This window comes from Cynoglossus semilaevis, chromosome 12, assembly GCF_000523025.1.
Source record: "Cynoglossus semilaevis isolate Cse_v1.0 chromosome 12, Cse_v1.0, whole genome shotgun sequence".
NCBI classification, from domain to species: Eukaryota; Metazoa; Chordata; class Actinopteri; order Pleuronectiformes; family Cynoglossidae; genus Cynoglossus; species Cynoglossus semilaevis.
In genome coordinates this window covers 17,807,476-17,820,794 of record NC_024318.1, presented here as the reverse complement: position 1 = coordinate 17,820,794, position 13,319 = coordinate 17,807,476, and the positions used below count along the sequence as shown (strand labels likewise).

Here is a 13,319-nt window from a genome sequence, read left to right as displayed (position 1 = left end):
AGTTTTCTTCATCAAGGTGGGGGGGGGGGTTTGAATTTGTCTGATCCGTCGCCTAGGACCTGTTTGCCTTGGGAGACCCTTCCAGGGGCGTTAAGCCCCCGACAACATAGCTCCTAGGTTCATTCGGATACTCAAACCCCTCCACCACGTTAAGGTTGCGATTCCAGGAGGGGAGGTTCCACTGTATTGTCTTTATTCATGTTCAAGCGATAAACAAGCCTCCAGTCACTAGATGGCAGCAGCTCATTTTATTAATCTATTTATTAGAGAACTGTGTGCAGCACCTGGTGCCAGCAACTCGTAACTACTAGGATGGGGTCACAAACAGAGGACAATTCCTCTTTTAGATCAAGGTGAACCCATTTGGCAAACGGCCCGCTCTGTTGGCTGGTCTGCATTTTTACCCTGGCAGAAACATCAGATACAGCTGTAAGGGGTCAAGGTGAAAAGTCAAGATGGAATTACAAGGTCTCATGAGAAGGCCATTCACATTCTACTAATTGGATCAGTGATCAGTGCTTATAGTGACAGTGTCCTTCATTATGATTGGGCTGCCCCTACTGATCTTACATACCGAGCGGAGTAAACATCCGCTCCACAAATAACTCTGTGGTCTCATGCACTGTAATACCACCTGTCTGCCACTGAGTGGCAACAAATGAAATGTTAACTTGTCACATAAAATGCATTGATTTTCCTCCGGTGCTCTTGCTCCTATTATCATATGACTGTGTCTTAAAATCCGACTTATTATCATTATTATTGTTATTATTAATATTATTGTTGTTGTACGAGTATAAGTATAGCCTATATTCTCTATTATGAGAAAAACATGTAGAATGAAATAGCCACATAAAAAAAAAAATGTCACTTAAGGTCCTCTATTATGAGAAAAACATGTAGAATGTGAATGTAGAAGAAAAGAGTCATACCGGTACGACTTTTCGTACCGGTACGAAAATAATGAGAAATGAAATTTGGGCCTTGGAGGATACGAAGGAAAAAATACACAGTGTAAGAATAAGGAACGTGGAGAATCTAGTCTAAGGAGATTCTTCATCTTCTGGATCAGCCTCACATCATAATAAAAATCGTAGTAAGTGAAAAGATTGTCTTTACCGAAAAACATAAAGGAAGTTCCGTCGTTAAGTTAAAAATAAAAATATATAAAAACATATCTTGAGAATGTGATTGAGCGGTTTCCTGGAGTTTTGTACCGTATATTTTCTAGTAGGCTATATCACAAAACGTTATAAATATTAAAAGTATATTATAGAGTTAGGATAGAGATGTGATTTATGCATTTTATGAACATGTATCAACTATTGAGCAGCTTTTATGCAGTACCTATATGTAGGAAACATTTTAATATATTTTTAATATATTTTTTATATATTTTTATATTTTTTGTGTGAACGTGTGCTTTTTCATTCATTTTGCTTAACCACAATAGCTGCAATGTTACGCTTTGTCCACGCAGGGGCAGTGTACACTCATTTTGAAAAAGTAATTTTAGTTTAGCGACCGACCAATTATATTTCACCATCAACAAAAACACATGCAAATATACATTATGTAAACTGTGGTTTTTATGTAACCCTGATAAAATAAAAAATATAAATAATTGATGAACACATTTATGGAACATTGAATTTGTGTTCTTAAAAGACAGATAAACCATTTTGAAAACTCACGTAACCAAAACAAATGTGTCTGTCATTAGAATTGTTATTATTAAAATTCTTCTCAACAACCCTCTTTTTTTATAAAACACCGAACAAACAACATGGTGTGGTTTATGACTTCAAATTTAAATTTGTTTCCGTTCCAGGCTGCTGTCCAGCTTCTGCAATAAGTAAAAGACATAGTGAATGAAAGCCCACAATAAACATTACGAGCATGAGTGTTAAAATTTCAATCTTATGAATGTTTTTCAAGGATATAATTTATCCTGGAAGAATGCTGAATCACAGAATTGACTTACTAATGTATATTATCTGTGTTGTTACAATGCGAAAAATGTATTTTATAGAAGCGAAATTGTTTATCGTATTCCTCACTATATCAATGGAGAATATAGTATATTTTATATTTCATAATAAAGATAAAATACGACAATTCCACAAAGCACATTTACTACCAATCTGAACTATTTCCTCTCATTTCTCGGGAACGTTGTATAAGTTCTTATAAAGAACATAAAGGTCTGATCTCAAAACAGATTAGAGTTCGTTCAAGGCTGACGCTCCCTGGAGACAACTCGCATATATTTGACGCGTGGAGTCGTTGAAAGACAAAGCATAGACTGCAAATCTCTGTGTGTGGGCTAAACAGGATGTGCTAACGATCCACGCTGCTAAAGGTTTGATCGACAGGACTGTGGACGTTTCTTTGGTCCAGCTTCACATATAGAACGCTCACCGACTGCATTAGTTGTATTTCTGAGCTCAATGCGTCTTGCAGGATCTCTAAATCTCCATTTTTATACACCTCCAGCTCACTCCTCAATCTGGAAAAAAAAATGTCGGTATTATGCATAGCATAATGTTGTGTAGAAAAATTCAGCAGTATACAACAGTCCTGGTATGTTTTTGTTATTCTAAATATATGTATATATATATATATATATATTTTTTAGCGGTATTTCTTGCGCCGTGCTGTTTCTTCTACTTATTTTAATTCCAAAAATCCTCCACCCTGGGACCTAAAAAAGCTAGTGAAAGTGGAAAGGCGGAAAGAAACAAAGTGAAGGGAGAGATTATACGAAAGCATGAGAATGGCGCTGTTGTTTCAGATCCATTATTCCGAAAGATTTTTAAAAAAATTAACACAGGCCTGGGTTTATTTTGGACGTTGAATGATGATGGTCAGTGACAACCATGGTAAAAACCATCAAAGTTTTTTTTTTTCATTGACTTCTTTGATCTACTTTCTTTTATCGTCTCCAAAATAATCACCATTCTGGTTTCAATAGATGAGGGATAATAGGCTTGGAAACATCCCAAAACATTATAATACAGAAACTATATTTTATATACAGTAAGTGCACCAAAAGTTATCAGTTAGGAAAAAAAAAATCAACAAAATGTATTGTAACGGGAAGGTCATAAATAATGAAATACAACTTGATAATCAAACAGTGTTCTACAACATGAAACTTTCCAAACAGGTCAACCAACACAAATGCTCAGGAAATGTAGTCCCTTTTTTATACATTTGATATCTCCTACAATCGTGTCGGGACATCTCAATAGAACCCATTTCGCTATAAACAGAGCAAAAAAAAAAAAAAAATTACTCAATACTCCATACCCAGGAACGGCAACAATCCGGTATCTGACAAAATTCAACAACGGAAAAAAGCAACAGCTGTTTTTTTTTTTTTTTGACACGTTTGAGCAACATGTTGTAAATCTGACACAGATTGATATTGGTATCCAAGTTGCAGTATTAGTATCAGACGGCTAGTCATTAGTATTTTTAACATTTTTAAATGCTCAAAATGTGTTCGCCAACTCCCTGTGAAAAAGGTTCCCAGAGATTCCATCTTGATCTATAATTAGTTTTATCAGTGAACTTGTTATTCTCACTATTTGTAAAGTTTCCTCATCGGGGCAGGATTTGTGAGGAAGGACCGCAGGCCTTTCAAGGACAGCCTGTGCCCTCGAGCAAATGTTAATAAAAACCTGCGAACAACTCATGAGTTCAGAAAAGACAGGATGAGGCAAGTGTGCTACGGTAGGTAATACACACAACATCAGCTGCTTCGAGCTGTAAAAACTGTCTGCTCTTATGGCAGGAGAGCAAATATTTTACACCATAATTTCATAAACATACATGAAATTTTATTACGGGACCCAGCCCTACTGTGGAAAATCCATCAGTCTCAAGTCCATGTTACTTGATTCCTTTTGCTGCAGTTCAACTGTTATGACAGATGTGAGAGAAGCGCACGGATACACACACACACCAGTCTAAGACCAGCTACCATTTTCTAACTTTTATTGGAATTTAATGAAACTCTAAAGCGCTCAAACTAAAATTGCATTTTCCGAATGTGAGCATCAGCAGCACCGCTTTCAAACTTTACACCTCTCCCTGGAAACCCTTAAATTACATTTTAAAACAAATTCATTTCAAGAAGTTACAACAATGTCGTCGTAGCACGCGGAAGATTATTGTGCGTCCGTCTTCATTATAGTCAGTAATGCATTCACACATGTATTCATTACATCTGTCGATTGAAAAAAAAGAAACCACTTTATGTTTGCTTAGCTGCTTAGCCCGTTGACTTAATATCTAAGGCACCACCTTCTATCCTATGGCCGCCCCTCCTACCTTGTACACTGAATGCTATTTAAAAGACAGTAGCACTCATTCAAATTGACACGCATTCAATTTTCAACAATCAATAAGCCAAGAGGTAAAATATGTGTTTCAAAGAGATGCTGGCGCTGCTGTAGAGGCTAGAGACAGGATTGATGGTTTTACTTCAGAATCATAAGGTGGGGGGTGGGGGAGTTAGTGCTTTCTACTTCAAAGACACATCCACAGCACTTTCTGAAGCTAATAAGATCTAGGTAATGGAGGCTATGTTTAATGAGGCTGATGGATGGACATCACATGCTAACCATGTGCTTGATTTAAAGTAGGATCTGAAGACACAGGAAGAAGACAGTCAGGAAATCAAGAATGGGAGGAAAAAGACCAATCAGTGTGAAGAGAAATAATTCACAAATTCCTATTAATACTGATGGATCAAAACTACTATATTGATGTTGCAGTGTCTTACATGCCCATTAGAATTTGAGCAAAACCAAATTGGGGTGCTCTCCATAAAGTAGGTCAATGTTTTTCAACCCGATCTGCCCCCACATATGTCGGGGAAGTCTGCAATTCAAATAGTGTTGCCTTAAATGTATAGCAATTAATAAAAAAATAATTATTTCAATTAATATTATTTTTTAAACTAATTAAACCACAACACCCAATTTTAAACAACCGTAATCTTGCACTCTCATTCATATAAATCACGTTTAAATAAATTGCAGAATATAAACATATCTGAGCTGGTGAATCATGAGAGCAACTAAAAATGTCTCTGGGGTCACCAGAAATTTGTGACGTCAAAATGGCGTCACATGCCAAAAAGGTTGGGAAAAAGTGCCATAAGTCAACCTCTGTTATCAGAGTTTTTTTGTTTTTTTTTCAAACCACTGGCATACTGTACTGTACAGATCGTTGTCACGTAGCATGGTTTAGAGATTGGTATGTTTAACTGTGGAGTTAGTTAGGTGTAAGAAGAAATAATTATGCTATCATCAGCCAATAATATCACTTGACCAATATAATCAGACATCCCAGAAAGAAAAAAAAGAGAAAGTGATCATTTGGGTATTATATTTTAAGTTATAAGTTTAAGTATATTTCAAGATAGACAATTATAAGACCATTAATGCCAACACAGTGACATCAGCGACAGGAATAAACTGATTTGAAGTCACCCAGTGCAGTTAGTATCCGTCCACTAATAATTAGAGATTTAAAATAAAACACACATTTCTGGTATATACAGAGATTCTCAAAAACATTAAATTTCAATTATTTATCCATTTCCTGTAAATGTTGTGCCAAGCAGAAAACCCTATGTGGAAAGAATCTTGAGTTGTGGTTGTAAAATGATCAGCAGCCAGAACTGAAGTCTGGAAAGAAGCTCGGGTTTTAAACCAGAGACCACAGAAATAGTTCACATCCAGCCTGCAACTAGATGACAAAAACGTATTTATTTTTTTTTTTTTCCGATAATGATTTTTATTCATTTATTTATTTTTACTTTTCTATTTGTTACTTCATGAAAATGCGTTAGTTGCTCATTTGAAAATAAAAATGTGTTTATTCTCCGTTAGCACTGCAGTTTCAAACAGTAAACAGTATTTATATTAAGCCCCTGCTTTAGACGTACAGACATTGAATACGTTAAGTGACATCAAACAATCATAATTTTTTTCTGTGTGGTAGTAGTGAGCCCACAGCCACATATGTTGGCCTGCTTTTTGTATGTACATTAAAGGCTTACCTACATGACACTACCATTGAAGGGAGCAAAGAAGTACAACAGTGTACCATACCAGAACTAAGGCATTATGCTGAACATCTTAACTACAGGGGAGCAGCAAACTACCTAACTTCTTTAATACACTTTGGGGGGAAAAAAAAACAGATTTTTTTTTTGTTGCCCTTTAAGCATCAAGCTTGAAAATGTTCCTGCGATTGTCTTTCTTGAACGCCCACCAAAACACTGCAGCGGGTTTGCCATTCAGCAACGCACTTAATGCAAATGAAACCACATTCCTCTCAGCTGCACACCATTCAAACACAGCAGCACGGCTGTCAAGAGCAATTCAGCGTTCACCATTTTATAGACTAGAGAAATCAGTGATTGAGCGGCCAATTTTGTGCAGGACGACGACCGCATGTAACTTTGGCTCCACGGCCTTACAATGACTGACAAGATGCACTCAAGATGAGCTGACAAGTATTACGCGTGCAGCGCATTATACCTGAAATTCAGCCCAGGGGTTTTTACTAAACTAAGTTAGATCACACATTAAATGATTGTATGGTGAAAGTTTCTTTGCCTTATTTTGTAAATGGTAACATTTCAATGCATTTAATAAATAAGCATTTGTGGAAACACTAGACCAGGGGTTCCCAAACCTTTCCGTCCTAAGGACCCCCAAACAGCTTTGGCTTCTGGCCGAGAACACCCTTTGCAAAACCAGAACAGACCCTGCTACCAAATATATAGTGAAATGTATTTTCTTAATTTTATTGACTATTCAATGTTTGTTATATTTATTTAGCATAAGGAAATTGTTAACAAACATGTTTTCAGCACTGTATATTTCTATTAATATACTTAATAACAAACTGTTGCTCTGCTCCTTTGATTTTTTTTGTTGTTGTAAAACAAACCTGTCCATTTTGTGCTCGCTGGCTACCTGCTTGATTAAGGTGCACAGGAGCTTAAAGAACAAACTGCCAGGTTTACACAGATTATGATGATGTCATGCCCAAGTTGCAGCTATCACACGCGGTATGTTCAGGTACCACTGGTAACTTGTAAATTCAACAATTATGTCAGATATGTGTTGTACAGTTCTAAAGGTTATAGAAAAAAATACATTTTCTCAGCCCCCACTTTGATGACCGCTGCACTAGAATAGAACGCGGAATTGTCACCACACCATTCATGCAATCTTCACAATACATAGGACCTGATGTGGCCATAAATTTAAATGCAAAAAAAGGAGATTTTGTTTGAAAAATGTCAAAAGAAAATGTTGAAAACTGTCATTTTTCCAAGTAAAATGAGTCATCATTAACCTTACATGTTTAGCTCACTAACTCATGAATAGTCTGATCCACTAATGTCTTCAAACAATTATTTTTTTTTTGCTAACAGTTAACACGAAGTATTGATTCGATTTGATTATTTTCTTTTCCCTGTAAGTCGCTGGATAAGCAGTTCTTCGTCTCTAATTCTTTACCCTGTATTCATCACATTAGCCTATTTTTTACTTGTTGACTGAGTGAAATACACTGCAAATCAAAGACTTAATTAAGCCAAATGGTCTTAATGGTCTGTTATTTACACTCCAAGACTTGGACTTGAGACATGAGAATGTATAGAGAGAGAGAGAGGTAGAGGGAGATAGAGAGAGAAATAAAGGGGGGGGGTGGAGTGAAGGCTTTAGAACTCACTTGTTTGTTCAGCACTTATCATTCACATCCATTTAACACTTTTTAGCCCCGGGCATCTGGAATAACACAATGTACCGCATTGTCCGCACTTTAAGGATTGAGTACGCTGACTTTTTTTTTTTTAAATACATCAAACCATCTCAATATCACAGCTGCATTTAAAGGACTTTGAATGTCAAGAAACATCTGCTGGATAATGTTTTTTTATATGCAGCTGAGCCTCGTGCTAGATTTTTCTGGTTTTGAAATCGTACACTAACTCGGCCGTTGATACTCACCTGAGGCAGGTGGTGTCAGTCAGAGGTTTCTGACTCACAAACAGATTCTCCGCTGTTAGAGATTGTGTCATTGACTCAGACATACTCAGCTGCCGATCCAGATCTGTAGGTGAGGGCAATAAATCACACGATGACTAAAACGGCAGACACACTCTCTAATTAACAACACAGATATTTGGTTACATGTGGAGACAAAAAAGTACTTTTTAACTCTTTCAAACCAAGGTCTTCATGCATCCCTGAACTCTTACTGGGGTAATTTGGATCCTTAAATTTTGTTTTAACTCAACTGGAATTGTTATGGAGATGACCATAGTTAACCTCTTGTAACATTTTGCCAATTTATCTATGCCTTAATAACCACATTTAATAGGTTGGGGTTTTTTGTGCTTTTTTTCCCTGAATATTATTTTTTAACAATTTGTGACAAAGAACTTCTTTTGCTGTGTGATATTGATCACTACATATGAGGGTCTGGCATTTATAAAAAAAAAAAATCTAAGAAAGGCCAAGTAACTAAATACTTGGTAGTTGTGCAGCTGTAAAAAATGAATGAACAATTTATTTTCAACAAAAGTTCACTTTAAATTGTCCAGAATTGATGTTCTCATCATTTTATTCCCGGTTAAGGTTCCTTCTTATTTTTACACTTTTATTGTGGTAAGAAGCTGGGGGAGTCAGTAGACACTGTAAGTAATGGGAAAAATCTGTTAAAAAAATCTATAGCAGAAAAGGAGAATTTAGATTTGAATATATGGGCTCAAAATAAGCTTTCCATGTTTTACAGACCAGCAAGTGCCAGTGACCGTAACAGACCCTAAAAAGTTAGTTACAGTGTCCTAAACTTGTCAGATAGTCATCCGATGTTTTACGTCTGAATTCCAGGAAGCTTGGACCTTTTATTTACTGCTCTATTTCCTCCACAGAGAGAACAATGTAATACTATTGATCACCTTTTGAATGTTATTTATTTGGACACGGTACGAACTTGCCGCGCTTTTATTTCCTGTGAGGAAGCAGCGAAATATGTTGCGTTCCTTTACGTTGTTTTCCTAATATTATCTGTTGATTTTATTAGTTTGAAAGGTGCTCTCAAATAAAGTTTATAATTCTATTATGCTTCCCTTCTCCCCTTCTTTATAGCAATCTTTTTTCACAGCCTATGGTTTAATGAAACACAATAAAATATTTGGGGTTTGTTTCTCCTACACTATAGCATATAATGCGCATATGCTGGTTTAGCGGTAAAAAAAACAAAACAACAAACAGATGTTATGTCATGGATTATTTCTCACGTTTACCTAGTAAGTGTGTGTGTGTTTGCACTATGTACCTTACAACCAATATCTGGAATCTAGAAATCAATTTATGACACTTTATGAAGGTCATAGTGCAGAACACACAACATCGAGGACAAGAGGCATATGTGCTGCTTTTAGCAAGACAACTGTTTGTCATAATACCATGCCATATACTGCATATACTTCTTAATCTGATACACAGTTAACCTTTGGTACTCACCCTTCTGTCTGTTCTCCAGGGCCTGCAGTTCAAGCTGAAGTACTCTCTTCTCTTCTAGCAACAGACTCATGCGGCTGCTGCCGCATCTCATTAGCTCCATTTCTAGAAGGGAAAAAAAAACATATTTGAAGCTAGTGTGCCACATGTTTTTTAAAAATGTGTTTACGCTGGCCTCAAAACAATTAAAAAAAAAAAAAGACTTGGAACCATATCAAAGCATACTTCATCATTAAACGTGAATTGCACTACCAACACAAGTATATAAAACTGTTCTTTATATAAACTGTTACCAGTGGAATTTGTCCATATGTAAAAAAAAAAAAAAACAAAGTTAATTTCGGGTCTGTCTCTGTCTCTCTCTCTATAAGAGTACTTCTCAAATAGTAAGGGTAGGCTACCCTAGGGTAGTGCAGTGGGATGCCAGAGGGGGTATCAGGGGCTTACCATGGAATATGGCAATATACACTGAACATAAGTGTACCACTGCTGTAATGCTTGAATGATAACAAGCCTCCAGCAGTGATGTGCAGTGAGGCTCATGGCTGGGGAAGCACTGACTTCTCTGGAGTCAGATTTACAATTGTAAGAACTGGAAAGAGCATCTTATTTCACTATTCATCCAACAGCATGCACCTGGTAAAGCTTCATATCCCATCAGTATTCCTCTTTTACATCCAATTACACTTACACCAACACAAAAACATACACAGAACCATATTTGTCCAATGGAGAATATTTATCTTATAGAAATTGATAGAGCACTTTCATTGTGTCTAAGCAATTCATGTTTACTGTATACAAATTAAAGTATAGAGATGAGTGTAGCACAAATTTAATTTTGATCTTCAGACGCCCCCCTAGAGGTGAGGCAGAGTACTGCATGCCTCCCCTGCTGACTTTTCTCTGCACTTTTTTGCAGGATCATCAGGAAGAATTCTCTCGCACATACATCAAAGTATGTACGATGCGTAGAACAAATATTTCTGTAAAGTTTATATTGGTGACATGCTGAGGAACAAAAACGGACACGCGTCATGCGACCCAGTTTGTATTGGATCGCGCAGTCAGATATGAGGCACAGCTCTCCACTGCCTCACCCGGGATTTCTGCCCTGTATTTGATCACGAAATACTCAAATTTGGCAATATTTACTTAATAAAATGTCAAAAATGTGTAGTCATACTGAAAATGCAACTTTAACACAGATCAGTGGAAAATATTAATATTTATTTTATGTTTTTTTTTTTTTTTTTTCTTGATGGCAGATAACCTCCTGTGCCATCAAGAGGCAGGGGGCGGGGTGTTAAAAACCTTTCTATCATCGAGGGGGGAATGACAGAAAATAATTGAGAACTACTGCTCTACTGTATATGTATATATAAATATATACACAAAGTATATGTTCATACATATATAAACTGTTTAAATATATGTATCTACATGTATGTCTACACACATATATAGCATAATATAAAAATATATATATCTGTACCTATAACCTTGTGAATGCTATTGTCGTGTCGAGTTTTCTGAGACATTTTCAAATATTGCTTAATATTTCGAGCTCTGTGAAACTGACATGACAATGCAATTTACCATAGACCTTAGAGCACAGTAAATGCCATCTCAGTTTGACTGTAGATGGAAAAGGGTCAGTGTGCCTGTTAAATCTTTGCTTTTTCATTAAAAAAAAAAAGACCAATAGTGAAACTAAGACTGAAGAATTTTGAAAACTAAAACACTCAAATTAATAACATTAAAACATTTTTGTAAGAGAAGAAATGGAAAGTTGGCTTTCAAAGCTGGTGTCAAACATTTTTATGTGAGAAAATCAATTTGACTAATTAGACAAAATGGAATTTTTTTGGCAAGTCACATAAAAACAAAAAAAATTTTAATGCCCAAAGATCAGCTTCAGTAAAAGGTCCTGGATCAGACAACTCTTTGGCTTAGCTTCTGAGAATGACGAGGCTTTAGAGTTGTTCTGAGAGGATGAGACAGCTTTCTGAAAGTATTGCCATACAAATCACCACACTGTGATTATTTGAAAAGAATATTGGTAAGATACTACATTCAACACCACTGTATGTCTAGACAAAAGGCCAATCAATGAAAGAAAGCAACTATGTGAATAAACCAATACAGCCATAACTCTAAGAAAACCTACTGTTGCAGCGATCCATATACTGTCCAAAACAAGGGAAGAAATCCGCAATCAACTAGTCACGATGCGACAGTGCTACAAAGCTAACTGTTTCAGCTTCTGTATGCGCTTGCCCAAGTGACACACAGTGAAAAACTAGCTTTATGAGAAGCACAGAGGCAAAGCCCATTGCACACACTATTGTATAAGGCTCTACTTGACTCTGAACCATACAAATGTTCTCTAATAATCAGCTATTTATTTCATTATTTAACAGTGGTTAAAAAACTTCCTTCCTTTTCTTTTGTCTATTAATACTTAATGCTTCAAAGGTTTTCATTTCAATGACTGCGACTCTTCCAAAGCTCATATTGTCCTTGAACAAATGAAAATAAAGTCACAAATCAGAGACCTTTAAAACACAATCAAACCTCTGTATCTCTTAGAAACAGTTACTACGTCAGTGATCACAATTATTTATTTACACAGTAGGCCCACATTATACTCTTCAATCGTCTGGAGACAAGAGAACAATAAACAGTGTTTTACAACCTTTGTTTAATGATTCTTCCTCTTGCTCTAGCTCCAGCATCTCTGAGCGTGTTTGTCTTTCGATGTCCGTTTCTCTGTTTTGCTGTAGGCTGAAGTCACTGTTAAACCTTGAAATCTCTTGAAAGAAACTTTTCTCTTCTTCTTTTGACTCTGTTTTTATCTTGACCTGTTGGCACAACAGCACATACACGACTGTTTTCATCTACTGTACCTTAAAGCTGATATCTTTTGTCCAAATATTGACATTATGGGGTGAGACAGTATACAGACCAAATACCAACTCGCAGCCTATTTAAAAGACAGCTGCGCCAGTAATGGGAAGAAACATGTATAACGTGGTTGTGTATCTCATTTTGTTTTCTTTTGTGTTATCTAGCCTTCCATCATCTTAACCCAGGGGTGTCAAACATACGGTTCGCGGAACAGAAAACGGTCTGCATGGGGTTTCAATCCGGCCCACTTGATGAAGTATGAAAATAAGGTAGATTTGATGTTCACGACATGTTTTGCAAAATTATAATTAATAAAACTAATTATAATCACATGTAATTTATTATGTGATTAGAATTATAACTTTTAGATGCATCTAATTTCTTCTTCTTTGCTTGAAAACAAAGGAGAAAAACAAAAAAAAGGGGACTTATTTTTATTCATAGGTAATTATGTTATGATTGTACTGGTCAGTCCCACTTGACATCTAATTAGGTTGTATGCAGCCCCTGAACCATAATGAGTTTGACAACCCTATCTTAACCCCTTGCGATTACTATCCTTTCTGCTAAAAGCTCTGATCATAACTGTCATAAGAGAACAGAGGATGACCTAAAACATAGACCATGGTGACGTTATTGACTGTGAAGGATTTTCCATTGAGGGTAGTTTATCAGAAGGGAAGTATGCCTATTATACACCCATCATTGGAACTTCAAGCCATCCATCCATCTTCAACCGCTTATCCGGGGCCGGGTCGCAGGGGCAACAGTCTGAGCAGGGACACCCAGACTTCCCTCTCCCTCGACACTTCCTCCAGCTCTTCTGGGGGGACCCCAAGGCGTTCCCAG

General features: G+C 36.6%; 1 protein-coding gene across 4 annotated transcripts in view; it reads right to left on the bottom strand.

The window, feature by feature from the left end:
* Positions 1–1,079: 1,079 nt before the first annotated feature.
* LOC103387802 (coiled-coil domain-containing protein 172) overlaps positions 1,080–13,319 on the bottom strand; it is a 17,051-nt gene continuing 4,811 nt past the window's right edge. For 3 of the 4 annotated variants that reach the window (XM_025061086.1, XM_025061085.1, XM_025061084.1), the window contains 4 exons: positions 12,259–12,424; positions 9,564–9,665; positions 8,043–8,145; positions 1,080–2,509 (listed from right to left, as the gene is read on the bottom strand). In XM_025061086.1, the coding sequence (XP_024916854.1) occupies positions 2,341–2,509; positions 8,043–8,145; positions 9,564–9,665; positions 12,259–12,424 (540 nt within the window). In that variant the 3' untranslated portion in view covers positions 1,080–2,340. The remainder of the gene's footprint in view (positions 2,510–8,042; positions 8,146–9,563; positions 9,666–12,258; positions 12,425–13,319) is intronic. The other variant, XM_025061087.1, reaches the window with a different exon arrangement.